Here is a 17,606-nt window from a genome sequence, read left to right as displayed (position 1 = left end):
GTGTGAGTGGCGGCTGCCGGCCCCGATCATCCCTCAGGGCTTCTCTACCTCCCCCTGCTCCTGAGGGGTGATCGGGGCCGGTAGCCGCCTCTTGCACCCACTGCCAGTGATGGTCCCACTTGTACCTGCCGCTGGTGCCAGCCCTAATCACTCTGCGCCGTCAGTGGGTGCAGGTGGGGCCGACGCCATCAGTGTGTGGGAACCACAGTGGCGGGAGTTGGACTGCCAGCAGACAGGGGACAAGGGGCCACTACAAGAGGGGCCGAGACCCACCCCTGTGCCTACCCGCAGCCTTGCGGCTCACAGTTCCTTTCAAGGTGCACAAATTCATGCACTGGGCCCCTAGTCAATAAATAAGAAATTACAAAAACTAAAAAACACTCTAAGAATTCACACTGTTAATGTGAATTCTTAGCAAACACGACTGACTAGTGATCTTGGTTTAATAAAAACAGCTTTATCTTCCCTGATTTATCACTGTGACATTGCCTTTTCTCTTGGCATTTCAGGCAAATCAGACTCCTTCACGTCTGACCATGCCATGCTCTTCTACTACTCTGTTCAAGCTGATCTCTCTCGCTGGCATTTCCTGCCTGCCTTGATCCAGTGGAAAATAAACTCTTTCTGTAAAATTAAGCTCAGTGAACTCGTCCTCTATTATCACTCCTCCTGTACAACAGTGCTGTAATGTGTTAATAATAATTAAAATAAGTGTATTGAGCCCCACAATAGTTAGTGCTTGCCCATTTGATTCACTTAACCCACCCAGTAAGTGATCAGTAATGTTGCCTCCTTTCTCCTTTACTTCCCCTTAAGTCAGCCTAGTGTTTTACACATACTAGTATAACATTTTGAAAGTGATAGGGAAACAGTTTTTAAAACTTAAAGTAAAGAGGGAAGTTAAAATATTGAACCTATAAACTCAAAAGTCTCAATTTTTGAGACTATGAAATAAATTTCTCCCACTAAATGAAGAAATTTGATACATGATTCTGTATGTATTTCTTAAGTGATGTAAAATGATCAGTTATTTATTATTTTAAAAAATGAGAAAAAGATGATAAGCAAAATATACCTGGTAGAACAGTTATCTTGACCTTTTCCCATTAAACACCGAAGGCTTTTCCAGGCTATTAAATCACAGTGAGATTACCTGACAGAATCACGCCCTGTGAAGCCCGGCCCGACATTGTAATCCACATTAAGACTTCCTTTCCAGCTGTCGTCTGGTGAAGCGGTTCCTCCCATGTGGCTGCCAGGAGAAAATGAGAAGACAGAAAAAGGCTGAGCACCACTATTTCTTAGAAAAACATCATGAAGTGTGATAATGAGATATTCATTCATACCCTTAACAGATACTTATTGAGCATTTCTTAAGTGCCAGGTACTGCCCAAACTCCCTTCCCTTGTGGAGCTTACAGTCTAAGGAGAGTCATAACTGAGATACATAAGCAAAACATTTCATGTATTAGTGATAAGAGCTAAGGAAAAATATATAGAGAAGGAAAGCGGTGGCCTCCTTACTTGTGACTTTATTTATGTAGGGATGCCTTAGGTCCAAGAAATCCTAAAAATATAAAATACATGACTGTGCTAAGGAGAAGAAATTAATTTATAGAGAAGCCACTCATTATGTAGTAGGTATTCATAAAGCAATTACTAAATGTTATTTATACAGATGTTTAAAATATATATAAGGAGATTTGAAAAGGAACATCAATTATAGAATACATATAATAGCAGCAAAAATTAATAGAATGTGTACCATATTTTAGATATTTTACATGCATGACCTTTTCTACTTATAATAATCCTATCAGGGTGAAACTATTTCTGTCCTCATTTTACAGATAAAGGAACCGAATCAGAGAAAGATTGAGTAAATGGTCCAAGTTCACATATCCAAGTGGTGGGCATTATAATTTTTAAAATGCAGGTCAAGTACAAATATCAAATGAATATTTAAGAAAATCCAACTACTTCAAAAATCTCAAATCAGTATTTTTATCTTTGGGCATAGTTTTGCTTTGAGACTCATTTGTAGCAAAAATGTTTTCTTAGGCACTAAACTGCATTTATAGGGGTGGGGGGAAAGGTGTGCTCTGTTATTCCTACTTCAGGAGCTATTTTGATCTGATACTTTTAACATAATTAGGTCACATTGATTTTAGAAGATAAATGAACACATTAGTGCAAAATATCTTAATCTCATAACCAACAAGAAAACTGTACCGTAATAATATTTCTGCATCATTAAATCCAATGGGATGTACAGGGATTTGGGGTATTCCCACTCCTTGTTCAACATCAAGTCTAAAGGTGTACTCTGCAAAAATAAATTGCATAAAATGAAAACAGTTGAAGAATCTGAGCCAGGGGTATAAAAATATTTTTTGTTACTATTGCAGATTTGCTATATATTTGACATTATTTTCAAATTAAACGTTCTGCCCAAATCAATGATTGTTTTAACTAATATGATCTATTTAAACCATTTACATTCTAATTTAAAAATCAATTATAGGTATTGTAGCTTCCCAAACTTGTTTTGACATTTCACACAATTCTCCTGAATTTTACAAGCATATTTTATTTTCTCAAGGATATCCTGCATCCTTGGAGAAGCTTCAGTTAACCAGATATCTAGAAAATGGTTCCCATATTCTGAAACTAGAAATAACTATAAAAAATTTAAAGGGAATTCTAGAGATCTTGGGATTAAGTGGTAAACATCTTATTCAAACATAATATTCTCACTAAAGAAAGGTTGTAACATATTATCAGGCTTAAAAACCTTGGGACTTTGTCAACCAAAATAGAATTGTATAACACTGAAACACCTATTTAGAAAAAAGGTTTCAAACAAATGACATCAGATTCTATCTTCAGAAACTAGAAAACAAAGATAAATTAAAAGTCAGCAATAGGATAGAAAGATCAGCGCACAAATATAAGAAATGAGAAACAGAAAAATGATAGAGATTATCAATCAAACTCAAAGATGGTCCTTTGAGAAGATCAATAAAACAAATCTTTAGCAATATGGATCAGAAAAAATAGTACATAAATTGCTCATATCAGGAGTAAAGAAAATATTACTCTAGTACCTGCAAACAAAAAAATAAGAGATTATTATGAACAACTCTATGCCCATAAATTTAATAACTCAGATGAAATGGACAAATATCCTTGAAGACACAAAATATCAAAGCTCACTCAAGAATAAATAGATAACCTAAATAGCCATATATCTATGAAAGAAATTGAATTTGTAGTTAAAAGCATTCCTACTAACAAAACTTCAGGCCTGGTGGATCTACTGAGGAATTCTACCAAACATTCATAGACAAAATCAAATCCATTCTTATAAACTCTTGCATTAAAAAATGAAGAAGATGAGATAGCTGCCAACTCATTTCATGAGGACATTAATGACAACAAAATGAGGACCGAGATATTACAAGAAAACTAAGCTATAATCTGATATCCCTTAGGACTACAGACTAATATTTTAACAAAATTTTAGCACAAATCCAGCAATATACCAATATATAAAAAGATAATGCAATATAACCAACAAGGATGGAAAAGTTGGTTTAACATTGAAAAAAACAATTTAACTTAAAAATAAATAACTTACCATTTGATTTCAATAGATGGAGTAAAAGCATTTGACAAAATCCAGCAAATATTTTTAAATACATGTATTAAGATAAAAACTCTTCTCACATTACCATAGAAGTAAACTTTCTTAATTTGACAAACAATCTGTAAAAAAACATACAGCCCTACCCAGTTTGGCTCAGTGGATAGAGCGTTGGCCTGAGTACTAAAGGGTCTCAGGTTCGATTCCGACCAAGGGCACATGCCCGGGTTGTGGGCTTGATCCCCCGCCCCAGTAGGGGGCATGCAGGAGGCAGCGAATCAATGATTCTTTCTCATCATTGATGTTTCTCTCTCCCTCTCTGAAATCAATGAAAAAAAAAAAAATTAAAAGCAAACAGAGATACAGATGGTATCATACTTAACAAAGACTTCTCCTTAAGGCAGGAACAAGGCAAGGATATCTGTTGTAATAAATTTTTTCAACTAAGTACTGGAGGTACTAGCCAGTGCAATCTGTATATATAGAAGCCTAAGTGAAAGAATGACCAAACTGGTCGAGTTGCTATTACATGCACTTACCACCAGAGGGCAGATGCTCAATGCAGGAGCTGCCAGCCCTGATGGGACCAATCAGTGGGAGGAACTGCAGGCAGGAGGTTGGCCAGTCACAGGAGTTTGGCTGTGGGAGCGCACTGACCATCTGGCCAGCCGGGGGGAGGGACCCACCATGCATGAATTTGGGGCAGGTGCTCTGACCTGTAGGTTACCTTGCTGCTGGGGTCCGGCTGATCAGGACTGAGTGAGATGAGCCAGACATGCCCTGGAGCCCTCCTATGGTCCCTCCCCAGCTGGCCAACCTCCTGCATCCCTCCCCAGCCCTGATTGTGCACCAGTGGGGTCCTTTGGCCTGGGCTGTGCCCTCTTGCAATCCAGGATCCCTCGGGGGATGTCAGAGAGCCGGTTTTGGCTCGATCTCGCAGGCCAGGCCAAGGGACCCTCTAGTAAGGCAATAACAAGAAATAAAAGGCATCCAGGTTGAGGTTGGAAACAAATTGTTTTTATTTGCAAGTGACATGATTATCTATGTAAAAACTCTGATGGAATCTACAAAAACTCTATTAGTGAGTTTAACATGTTTGTAGGATACAATATTAGTGTATTTCTTCTAAAAATACAATAGTATTTCTATGTACCAGCAATACAGTTGGAAACTGAAATTTAAAATGTAACTTAAGGTAACAAAACTATAAAATGCTTATGCATAACTGTGCAAATTAATATATATATATATATATATATATATATATATATGATCTCTAAAGTGAAACTTTAAACACATTGAGAGAAATTAAAGAATACCTAAATAAATGGAGAATTGTACCAGGTTCAGGGATCTCAAAATTCAAATTTTTAAAAAATATCAATTCTCCTCAAACTGATCTATAGATTTAATTCAATGTCTTTCAACCTCCCAGGAGGCTTTTTTGTGAAAATTGGTAAACTGGTTCTAAAATTCAAATGGAACTGACCTGGAATACTCACAAAAACTTTGAAAAAGAAACATAACTTGGAGAACTCACATTTCTATTAGAATATAATGTTAAAAAGATTTATCATACTGCATGTTGATAAGGATGTGGCAACTGGAGCACTCATACACTGCTGCTGGAATATAAAATGGTGCAACCACTTTGGAAAACAATTTCAAGTTTTCTTTAAATGCTAAATATACCTCCATCACATTACCCAGCCCTTCCATTCCTATGTATTTACTCAAGAGAAATGAAAGCATACATACAAAGAGGCTTGTATACAACTCTTTAGAGCAGCTTTATGTATTACTAGAGGCCCAGTGCACGAAATTCATGCATGGGTGGTGTCCCTAGGCCTGGCCGGCTATCAAAGTGCGAGTGTCTGGCATGGAAGGGCAGGTCCCAGCTGACCTCTGGCCCCTGGGCAGCACCTGGGCCCCCGCGCTCTCTCCTCCATCTAAGTCACAGCAACTGAGTCCCCATGTGGAGATGCTGCGAGTGTGGCCAGATGGGGCTCAGCATGGGCCTCAGTGGTGGCCCGCAAGGAAGCTGGGCAGGCAGCGCACTCTCTCCCAGCTGGCCTCACAGACCGGCTCCTGTGCAAACCCACGGGGAAGCCCAACCAGCCCCTGTGGTCCCAGCGGCTGCAGCCCGGCTCACCTGGAAGAGGCCACGCAGGTCCGGAGTGGGCTCCTCATGGGCACCTGGCACCTGAGTGCGAGGGCTTCCCTGGCACGCAAGCCCCAGTCCTGGGGGAGGTTAGCAGGGGGAGTGGGAGCAAGCTTGGCGGACACCCCACATTCTCACCGCACCTCTGTCCCCGTCACCCCCACCCCCAGGTAGCCGGTGAGAGGTTGCAGATGTCGACCATGTTCCACACCACTCCCTGGTGCTCAGCGCATGTCATAGCGAGTGGTCAAACTTCTGGTCAAACTCCCAGTCGAGGGGACAATTTGCATATTAGGCTTTTATTATATAGGATAGCCCAAAACAGCAAACAATCCAAATTTCAATCAACAAGTAAATGAATAAACAAACTAGTATATCTACTTAATGGAATACTACTCAGCAAAAATGGAATGAGTTATTGACACATATCAGTAACAAGGAACTCTAAGTATGCTGACAGGAATCAGATCAGTGTTTATGTAGGGGTTTGCAGGGAGGGGGCAGGAAGGGTTGAGAGGGAGCCATTACAAAGAGATGAGAGGAGCCCAGCCAGTGTTGCTCAGTGGTTAAGCTTTGACCTATGAACCAGGAGGTCAGGGCACATGCCTGGGTTTCGGGCTCGATTCCCCCACTTGGAGCATACAGGAGGCAGTAATCAATGATTCTATCTCTCTCTCCTTCTCCCTTCCTCTCTGAAATCAATAAAAATATATTTATAAAAAAGAGCTGCAAGGAAACTTTTGGGTTATAAATAGATTCGCTAATTTGATTGTGGAGATGGGTACATGCTAGTAGATGTCAAAACTTCATACTTCACATATTAAATAACAAAATGTCTCCTTGGTATTTTTAAAAATAGAAATGTATGATCTAGAGAAGCATAAAATCACTAGGCAATTCAGAAACCCTACATCCGAGTTGGATTTGAGGATCTGTGTTTCTGAACCTCCTCTCTACTAAAGGTAGAGAGAGAATTGAACTGACCTTCCCTTCTCCATGTCCACATCTCATGAACATTTACAACTAAAATAGTACAAGGGAAATGTCTGAATTCCTAGCAAGAGCAATCCAAGTTATGATTACACACAGCTTTAATGTTGTCCTGTAGATGCTTGCTTCTATGCCTTCTAAGGGCAAGTACTATTTTTGCAGAAACGGGCAGACCATGACTCATCCCTTACCTTTAGCTGGGTAGCCTGGAGTGAGCGGATCACCAGCACCGTTCAGATTTAACACGTTCCCTCTCTGGGCTGCAGTTCCAGGAAGGTTCCATCCTTTGGGATACTGCTGTACCTCAGGGGCAGAGTAGTCAGCTGGGTCTGAGTACAAGATGATGCCTATGGCTCCTGCCGACATGGCGTTGTGAACCTGCAGGGGCAATGTGCAGTCCATGACGTACAAATGGCAAATGATGGACTTGTTCATCTAAGCGAAAACCACCTTAATAATGTAAGCAAATTCAGACACTGCTTTTCATCATGCTGTTACTCATTTAGCTCTCTTTGCCTTGAATATAATGTCTCAGTAGACCTAACAACTCTCCTTTATTCTACACAACTCCAAATAAGTTATCACTTCTGGGAAACATTCCTACTCTTCCTAAAACTGGAAAATTAATGTTTCCTGCCCTGGCTGGGTAGCTCAGCAGGTTAGAGCTTTGTTCAATATGCCAAGGACTCGGTTTTGATCCCCAGTCAGGGCACATATAAGAATGAGCCAATAAATGCATAAATAAGTGGGACAACTAATCTCAGTATCTCTCTCCCTCTCTCCCTCTCTCTCTATCTGTCTTTCTCTCTCTCCCCCTCCCCCCTTTCTCTCTCTGTCTCAATCTTTCAATCTTTCTCTCTCTCTAAAAATAAATAAAAAAAGGAAAAGTTAAAATTAATGCCTCCCCTCTTCGTACTTCTATATTTTGTACATATTTCTATTTTAGGATGGATAAAAGTATTTTAAGATCTTTTAAATATCTTTTCTCCCCTGGGTAGGCATTCTAAGAGATTAGTGTTATTATTAGCATTCCCACTCTATATGTAAGAGAATACTGGCACAGAGTATTTTTAAGAACTATCCACCCTCCAAAATCTGGTACATCATAGAGTAACCACTCCACAATATGTGTGGAACTAAACTAATTTAAAATTATGTGCAGAAGAGTCATATTGTTTAAAAATTGGCCACAGTGTTTCTGTAAATGTTTTCCTAATAATCCAAATTGACCACAAATAAGAAAAAATATATATATACATATAAACCCTACTATGCAAATAGACCGAATGGCAGAACAACCGAATAACTAAAAAAACCAGTTGCTATGACATGCGCTGATGACCAGGGGGTGTACGCGGAACACATGGCAGGCATTGGCAGCAGGTGGCAGAGTGCAGAATGCTGCGGGCGTCAGGCATGGCGGGATGGTGGAACAAGTGAGCAGGGGCACCAGACCAAGGCAGGACGCCGGTCGCTGTCATCAGGGTGAGCCTCTGGTGGTTACTAAAAATTATTTGTTCTCTTGCACCGCAGCCCCGTCGGCGCTTGCACCTGTTGCTGGGGCCAGCCCCGCTCGCACTTGCTGCTGGCGTCCAGCACAGGCCCCAATTGCTTGGCGCTGTTAGTGCGTTCAAGTGGCAGCGGCCGACCCCAGTTGCCCCTCAGGGCTTCTCCACCTCCCTCTGCTCCTGAGGGGCAATCAGGGCCAGCAGCCGCTTCTCGCACCTGCTGTTGGCACCAATGCCACTGCTTACACCCACTGCCGGCCCTGGCCTCACTTGCACCCGCAGTTGGCGCCAGAGTTGCTGCTCGCACCCACTGCCGGCACCCAGCACTGCTCTTGATCGCTCAGAGCTGTCAGTGGGTACGAGCAGCGGCTGCCAGCCCTGATTGCCCCTCAGGTCTTCTCCACCTCCCTCTGCTCCTGAGGGGCGATCGGGGCAGCAGCTGCCACTCACACCCACTGATGGCATTGGCCCCACAGAGGATGGGACAAGACCCACCCCTGTGCCCACTGCAGCCTCGTGGTCCACAGTTCCTTTCAAGGTGCACGAATTTGTGCACTGGGCCCCTAATATACCCTATAAGATACTAAATTACTCATTGACAGAAGTATTGTAGCAAAAGATAGATAACGATCAGTTTTGATCAACTATAACATTCAGACACCATTCATATATAATGTTAGTGAGAGAATAACCTGTTACAACTATTTTGAAGGATAATCTGATAGTGTGTATAAAACGTTTTAAACAATATACAATATGAATCAGCCACTCAGCTTCTAGGAATCAATACTACAAAAATATCTTCACACAAATGTTCAAATACACAGACAAAGATGTTCACAATGGAATTATTTGTAATTCTAACAAATTTAAGACAACAAGCATCTGTCAACAGAGAAATAGTTAAATAATTTGCTATCAATTCTGTGAAATATTATGTAGTCATCTAAAGTAATGAGAAATTTGCTTGATAAACAGTTACATAGAAATTACTAAGTATGAGTCACTATCTGAAGTGCTTTCATACACCAAGTCATTTAATCCTAACGAGGATTCTAGGAGTTTGGTATTATTGTTAGCATTTCCATTTTATAGATGAGGAAACACTGGAACAGAAAGGTTAAGCAATTTGCTTACAGTAAAAGACCTAGGTCAGTGGTCAGCAAACTCATTAGTCAACAGAGCCAAATATCAACAGTACAACGATTGAAATTTCTTTTGAGAGCCAAATTTTTCAAACTTCAACTTCTTCTAACACCACTTCTTCAAAATAGACTCGCCCAGGCCGTGGTATTTTGTGGAAGAGCCACACTCAATGGGCCAAAGAGCCGCAAGTGGCTTGCGAGCCACAGTTTGCCGACCACGGACCTAGGGAATAGGAAGTCCAGACTAGAATCCAGGCTAGAGAGATGTAGAGTCCCATACACTTAACTGTGGAGGAATACCCACAAGTTATTGCTGAGGGACAAAATAAAGTTATACAATATATAGTGTCTGGTGCCCTCTTTGTTAAAAAAATTATATATGTAAAAAATCATTATAGAGACATATTTATAGTCATATTTCACAGAATTAGGTCTGGAAAGAGCTGTTAAGATTATTGCTGGGCAATGAAGTTGGGTAATACAGGAGAGCTTTTTGGGCTTTTTTGTTGTTTTCTTAATCCTCACCCAAGGATATTTTTTCCATTGATTTTCAGATAGAGTGGAAAGGCAGGAGGGGGGAGAGAGAGAAACATTGATGTGACAGAGACACATAGATTGGTTGCCTCCTTCATGTGCTTCGACCAGGGTTGGAGAGCAAACCCTCAAGGGAGGTACCTGCCCTTGACTGGGAGTCGAACCCGCGACCCTTCAGTCTGCAAGCTGATGCTCTAAACACTGAGCCAAACTGGCCAGGGCAAGCTTTTTAAAAAAATTCATATAAATGTCCTTCAATTAAATAAAAAAGCAAATATTGCCTGGCCAGTAATTCTCAGTGGTTGTGCATTGACCCATGCACCAACAGGTCTCCAGTTCAATTCCCAGTCTGGGCACACGTCCAAGTTGCAGGCTCAAGTCCCAGGAGGGTGCATGCAGGAGGCAGCCAATCAATGTTGATGCATCAATATTTCTCTCCCTTCCTCTCTAAAAGCAATAAACACATTTTTTAAAAAGAGGGGGAAAAGCAAATATTGCTTTGGTAATAAAATTATTGAAAATAATTTCTCTTTCTAGATATGAGATAACATAAAAACAGGATTTTCTGTGCAACCATGGAAATAGCTATCTCTATCTCTATCTATATCCTATCCTATCTAATAAAAGAATAATATGCAAATTGACCATCACTCCAACACACAAGATAGCTGCCCCCATGTGGTCAAAGATGGCTGCCCCCATGTGAATACAAGATGGCTGCCATAAGATGGCCAGCAGGGGAGGGCAGTTAGGGGGGGACCAGGCCTTCAGAGGAGGGAAGTTAGGGGTGACCAGGCTGGCAGGAGAGCAGTTAGGCATCAATCAGGCTGGCAGGGGAGTGGTTAGGGTGATCAGGCTGGCAGACAGAAGCGGTTATGTGCAATCAGGAAGGCAGGCAGGCAAGCAGTTGGGAGCCAGCAATCCTGGATTGTGAGAGGGATGTCCCATATTGGAGAAGGTGCGGGCTGGGCTGAGGGACACCTCCCCCATGCATGAATTTCGTGCACCAGACCTCTAGTATATAATGAAAGGCTAATATGCAAATCGACCAAACAGCGGAACAACTGGTTGCTCTGGCGTGCACTGACCATGAGGGGGCAGACGCCCAAGGCAGTAGGTGCCCCTGGTGGTCAGTGCACTCCCACGGGGGAGTGCTGCTCACCCAGAAGCCAGGCTCACAGCTGGAGAGCACAGCGGCGGTGGCAGGAGGTAAGGAGCAAGGGGTGCCAGACGGCAAGAGCCCTGGACTACGAGAGGGATCGGGCTTAAGCTGGCAGGCGGACATCCCCTGAGGGATCCTGGACTGCAAGAGGGCACAGGCCAGGCTGAGGGAACCCCTCTTCCCAATGCACGAATTTCATGCACCAGGCCTGCTTTTTATATATATATATATATATATATATATATATATATATATATATATATATATATATAGCAATTTTGGAAACAATATAAGATGTTCATCTATATTTACAGAATATATCTTATCTTCTTCACTCTAGGACTCTAGGAAAACAAATAACACAGTACTTTATTTCCCCTGAAGATCTTCCCATATCTGGCAATAACAATCTTTCCCGTGCAGTTGATGCCCATTTCTCTTTCTAGTTTGAAAAAATCTTCGGTACGAGCATAGTTTACATATACAAGATCTCCCTGCAGGGAAAACAAACAAAAAAAACCAATACATAACACTGCTATAGTTAAAGAGAAAACCGAAGAATAAGTTTGCTCCACAACACTCCATCATCAAATGCTGTCTTTCCTGCTTGGGCTCAATAGATAGGTCCATGCTAATTTTACAGAAGTAGAAAATATTTCAATATGCTCAAAAGTTTAAGAATGACAATATGTAAAACATTTTAAACCACGTGTCCTACTTTGAAGAAACTACCAGTGTACATTGAGTTGTGGGAAGTAGGATAAATAAAAGTCATTTTAAAATCCCAGCTATGTTTAATTTCCAACTATGGAGTTCATCTTAAAATGTCTATAGTCTGATCTATAAAATCACATCTATAATTCTGAAACAAAGTCAGACTATGAACAAAGAAAAAAACTTGTAAAACCATCTATTGCTCTTACTGAATTAAAGGCATGTTTAGCATTTCTTTATTTCAAAAAGTGTCATTTGGTCATTAGGGTCTCATTTTTGTGTATTTATTTTCTTACTTTTTCTGTTGTTCTTTTTTTAGCAAGTGTGTGAATAGCACTGAACCTCAAAGATCAGCATGCATGGTCCTCCTAATCTCTTCGGTTTTAGTCCTCCATATAGGTTTTATATAACAATGAAAGTTTTAAAGAGTTGAATAAGAAGATGTTTTTTATTTTACCTCTGGCGTGCCTTGGGCTGAGAAAGCATTATATGGTGGTACAATATCTGTAACATTCTCATATCCATCTGGTGGCGGCTCAATGTATGATGTTTTAAAAATCTAGCAAGCAATGAAACACATGACATTAGGAAGAAAGTTTCTAGATTGCTATTAAGGAATAATGCATCTTGCCCCAAGTATACACTTAAGATCAAGCATCCTGAAACTAGGTTCTGTAATCAAAAAGATAAATTCCACTGGCAACAAGAAGAAAGAGCCTTATCATCATTATTGTCTTCAAAATCATGGAAACATCTATATATGCATGCAATTTCAGGTAACTAAAAGTTCCCACATGATGCATAAAAACAGGCTTCGAAGGTGGCACTCTCATGATTCTCCTATTCCTTTCTATTTGTGTCTCATCTGCATTTAAATAATGTTTCCCTGTGTTTTATCTGAAGTACAGTGCTAGCTTCATTCCATACTCCCTTCCTGGGAGGTTTCATTGACTTAAAATTTCACCCATACCTGATATGCTTATGATGCCCGACCTTCCAGACATGTATTTAAGGGCCTGATGGACATTTCAGTGTGGCTGTCCAAACTCAACTGCTTTAACTTTGCATTTATCTTCTCTAATCACAGGTCTACTTCTGCATTCCCTACCGCTATTATGAGCATCACTAGCTAGTCACCCACACCAGACGCCTAGGAATCAAACCGAACTCTGTCCTCCCCTCCTTCTTCCAATCACTAGTCAAGTCCTGCCAATACTGCTTCCTAACTATTTCTCAAGTCTATCCCTCTTCCTCGTTCCTGCTAACATCCTAATTCAGGGCTTCATCATCTTTTTTACCTGCATTGTCTTAGACTCCAACCTTAACTCCTTTCCTAGTCCAGGTCTAACCTGCAGATTGCCCAAACTATCTAAATGCCTCTCTAACCACACCCTTCCATTTTCCTAGGACTTGCCAATGGTTTCACTGACTGAGGTTGAATATCTAGTTCCTTAGGACAGTGTATAAGCCCTTCCATGACCTCCCCCAAAACATATACATTTGACCCTTGAACAACACAAGTTTGAACTGCAAGGGACCACTTATAAGCAGAAATTTTTCAATAAATATGTGCAATACAGTAAATGTAATTTCTCTTATGATTTTCTTAATAACTTTTTTCTAGCTTACTTTATTATAAGAATCCTCTCTAATAAAAGGGTAATATGCAAATTGACCCTAACAGCAGAACAATCGGTCGCGATGATGCACACTGACCACCAGGAGGCAGACGCTCAATGCAGGAGCTGCTTCCTGATGGTCAGTGCGCTTTCACAGAGGAGCACCACTCAGCCAGAAGCTGGCTCATGGCTGGCCAGTGCAGCAGCAGTGGTGAGAGCCTCTCCCGCCTCCTCTACAGTGCTAAGGAGGAGGGCTCTGGGGCTGCCAGAGGGATGTCTGACTGCCATCTTAGGCCCGCTCCCCCTGGGGGTCCCCGACTGCAAGAGAGCATAGGCTGGGTTGAGGGACCCCCCTGAGTGCAAGAATTTTTGTGCACTGGGCCTCTAGTATAGTATATAATACACGTAACATACAAAATGTGCATTAATTGACTGCTTATGTTACCAGTAAGGCTTCCTGTCAACAGTAGGTTATTTGTAAAGTTTTGGGGAGTCAAAAGTTATACATGGATTGTAGGTCGGCACTCCTCACCCCATGTTGTTCAGGAGTTAACTGTGTACTGATTTATCTCTGATCATGGCTCACTTTATTTTTTTCATGGCTTGCTTTATATTTTACACTCTTGAAATACAGAAAATCTTTTAATTCCCCAATAATATGAAATTAGTACATCTCCAGTTTTGCCAATATTTTCTCATCCACCTAGAATTCTCTTATCTTGCTTTTTCATATGATTAATTAAACCTTTAGAATCTTCATGACTCACACATCAACTCTTTTGGGAAGGCTTCTCTGACTTACAGGGAGGTATGGACAAAAAAAGGGGTTCTATGGAAAGTAACCTTACAAGATGATCTGATCATAAATTTCTAACTGGGCAGGTCACACCCTAAACATATAACATTTGCTGATTTCTTTTAAAAAGTTTATTATTCCATTTAAGTACAGTGCTCATTTACATATTTCTCCATGATTATCTTTTGTAAAAATGGCATATAACTTTTTAGTAAAAGGTGATCTTTGCCTTAAGCAAGCCTTGTCCATTGTTTCTGTGCATTTAGGTTAACACGCCTTTGAAATAACCACCCTCAAGAGAGCTCATAATCTTGTTAATTATCCTGTAATTCAATCCCCACTTTGTTTTCTCACACCTCCATGTGATCTTATGTTCCCTCCTTAATTTCAAATGCATAAAATGTTGCAACCTGGCATGTGACATCAGTTTGACTCAAATAAACTCTTATAATAATTATCTACAGGTTTGGATGTTCTTACATCAACACTGGGCCACGTGACCCTTTTCATTGTAGATAAAGAACCCAATCATACTCTTCATAGCACTTACCATGTTGATTTGAAATGATATGTTCTAATGTCTGCATCACCTTATTTTAAGCAAAGGAACCATGCCCTCATCTTCATTCTGGTCACAGGGCCTAGCACTGTGCCTGGCACATAGTAAACACCGAATAATTAGTTTGCCAACTTAACTTTTCTAGAAAAAAATGAGTTCCAGTGCACTGTTAACAAATTTATCTTTACTTGACCCTACATTCCAATTCATGTAAAAAGGTGGAGTTGTAAAGTATGAGAAGTACGAACAATTCTACATCACCTCAGTGCCATCTTCATCCACAATTGATACATAATTGGCATTTGTCTCATTAGGGTAAGACAGGAGAACATCATAATGAACCAACTTGGCAGAGTCCAGTCCAAATTTCTTCCACTGCGTTTGGATTTTCTTGGCAAGCAGCAAATTTTGTTCTGTTCCCGCCAGATGAGGGAGCTTTGTAAAAGAGCTGAAATGAAAAGAGAACACAAGGGGGAGTTAACGACTACTCTTTTCAGATGATGTGCCTAAGAACTGTTCTAGATGCATTCCTCATACTTTAGGCATTAACTTATCATTTCTATATTAGAGATAAATAAAAAACCCAGCTAGCATTACCCATTTCTCGATGTGCCAGTGAGGGGGAGCAGAGATGGCCACCTTAAAATGAGCCTTTTGGTGTACTGATTATTTTAAGCTGGTTATTTCCAAGAAATAAACATCTCAGAAAAAAAATGTTTGGCCTTTCCCTCTACTGCCTAAAAGGAATTCAAGCACAGAACCTGCATCATGAAGGGAGATATCATCGCAGGTAACCATAGTTTGCTATGAGCCAAATCTGATAGACAGGAAGGAATCTAGCAAGGTCCATTTGATCAAAGTCCTCTCTGTGTTCCATTGTTTAAAATAGCCCAGAAAATACGTACTTACCAATACAGGTGACTTACCCTCATGCCCTTTGAAGTCCCATGTGATTTGCCTTCCTGCCCTTTGAAGTCCCAAACCACGAATGCCCTTCCCTTTAGCTCCAGGTGGAATGCAAGCCTGAACTGCGGGATCTGTCCTCTGACCCCATATTCTTATGGGACCCCCCATGTAAATATGCAATAAATTTGGTTACTTTCTCCTGTTAATCCATCTTATGTTAGTTTATCAGTCTAGCCAGAAGACCTGGGAGGAAAGGTAGGAGGAAAATTTATTTTTCTGCCCCACTCCAGTTTGTTTCCTTTTAAAATGTGTTTTTATTGATTTCAGAGAGAGGAAGGGAGAGAGAGGGAGAGAGACAGAAACATTAATGACGAGAGAGAATCACTGATCAGCTGCCTCCTGCATGTCTCCTACTGGGGATCAAGCGGAAACCTGGGCATGTGCCCTGACTGGGAATCGAACCATGATCTCCTGGTGGAGCCACACCAGTTGGGCTGCTCCACCCCAGTTTTTAAATGTTTGTGTGTAGCTACAGGTTTCACATCATGCTCCCCTGGAAAAGAACACATTTCATGGTAAACACATACAATCAGTAGAGGCTCAGGTGTGAGAACTCTCCCTAGACAAACATCATGCCTCTATACCAGTGGCATGCCTTCTTGCTGCTCATCAGTAAGCAAGGACATTTTGAAAAAATATGTTTGCCAGAGACCAGTTGGGCAAGTCTATTTAACGTAATATATAGATTTAACATATATATACTGAGTGGCCAGATTATTATGACCACCTGACGTTTGTAGGCAAATTAGCCATACACTGCATCGTATGGGATATGGAAGCCGAAGGCCTGTTCAAACACCTTTGCTGTCTGCAGTTACCAAGATAAAACGTCTCCAATTCACACAGGAACACAAGGATTGGACAGTTTGAGCATTGGAAAAAAGTCATGTGATCTGATGAATACATTTCCAGTTGCATCATGCAGATGGCAGAATGAGAATTTGGCGGAAACAGCATGAAAGCATGCACCCCACATGCATGAGTACAACCCTTCAAGCTGGTGGGGGCAGTGTTATGGTTTGGGGCATGTTTTCCTGGCATGATTTGGGCCTTTTAATTCGTGTGGAACAATGTCTGAATAGCGCAACATACCTAAGTATAGTTGCTGATCAAGTTCATCCTATCATGTTGATGGCGTATCCCAATGGAGATGGCTTCTTCCAACAAGACAACACGCCATGCCATGGTGCTCATATTGTGCAGGACTGGTTTCAAGAACATGAGCGAGACTTTACCTTGCTTAGGTGGCCCCCACAATCACCAGATCTCAATCCAATTGAGCATTTGTGGACAAAGTTAAAAGAGCCATCATGCAGCTGGTTCCACAACCATCAAATCTCACAGAACTGGACAGTGCTATTCATCAGGCATGGTGTCAGATTCCTCGCATCACCTTTCAACATCTCGTGGAATCAATGCCAAGAAGAATCGCCACAGTATTGAAGGCAAAAGGTGGCCCAACGAAGTACTGATGTGGTGGTCATAATAATCTGGCCACTCAGTGTATATATATCTATATATACTGTTGCTTTATCATTTTGTATGAAATTGTTTATCTAAAGAGAAAGTCCCTCCTGCTTAATTCCTGCCTGTGACCTAAGAATTATACAATAGAGGTTTGTTGAATTGAGTTTGGGCAATGTTCTCTTGGTTCTGAGTTTAAATGATTGGGAACATTCACGTGACCTCACAAATGTACTTCTTAACGAGATCTATTTTGCTTGAGGTTAAGTAATATTTTAAAACTATTTCCCAAACCCCTTTCCCCATCAGTAGAATAATAATACTTTCGTAAATTGGCTTTTT

The 17,606-nt window shown here is 41.0% G+C and overlaps 1 protein-coding gene across 5 annotated transcripts in view; it reads right to left on the bottom strand.

Moving 5' to 3' along the window:
• Positions 1 to 17,606, bottom strand: part of NAALAD2 (N-acetylated alpha-linked acidic dipeptidase 2) — a 56,123-nt gene that overhangs the window by 25,214 nt on the left and 13,303 nt on the right. For 4 of the 5 annotated variants that reach the window (XM_079789239.1, XM_079789238.1, XM_079789237.1 and 1 more), the window contains exons 4-9: positions 15,096 to 15,282; positions 12,318 to 12,419; positions 11,515 to 11,640; positions 6,989 to 7,175; positions 2,233 to 2,326; positions 1,154 to 1,252 (exon numbers count right to left, since the gene is read on the bottom strand). In XM_079789239.1, the coding sequence (XP_079645365.1) occupies positions 1,154 to 1,252; positions 2,233 to 2,326; positions 6,989 to 7,175; positions 11,515 to 11,640; positions 12,318 to 12,419; positions 15,096 to 15,282 (795 nt within the window). The remainder of the gene's footprint in view (positions 1 to 1,153; positions 1,253 to 2,232; positions 2,327 to 6,988; positions 7,176 to 11,514; positions 11,641 to 12,317; positions 12,420 to 15,095; positions 15,283 to 17,606) is intronic. The other variant, XM_079789240.1, reaches the window with a different exon arrangement.

Source organism: Cnephaeus nilssonii, assembly GCF_951640355.1.
Source record: "Cnephaeus nilssonii genome assembly, chromosome: 13".
Taxonomy (NCBI): Eukaryota; Metazoa; Chordata; class Mammalia; order Chiroptera; family Vespertilionidae; genus Cnephaeus; species Cnephaeus nilssonii.
The sequence above is the reverse complement of the archived record's forward strand: the minus strand, read 5'-3'. Positions and strand labels throughout refer to the sequence as shown.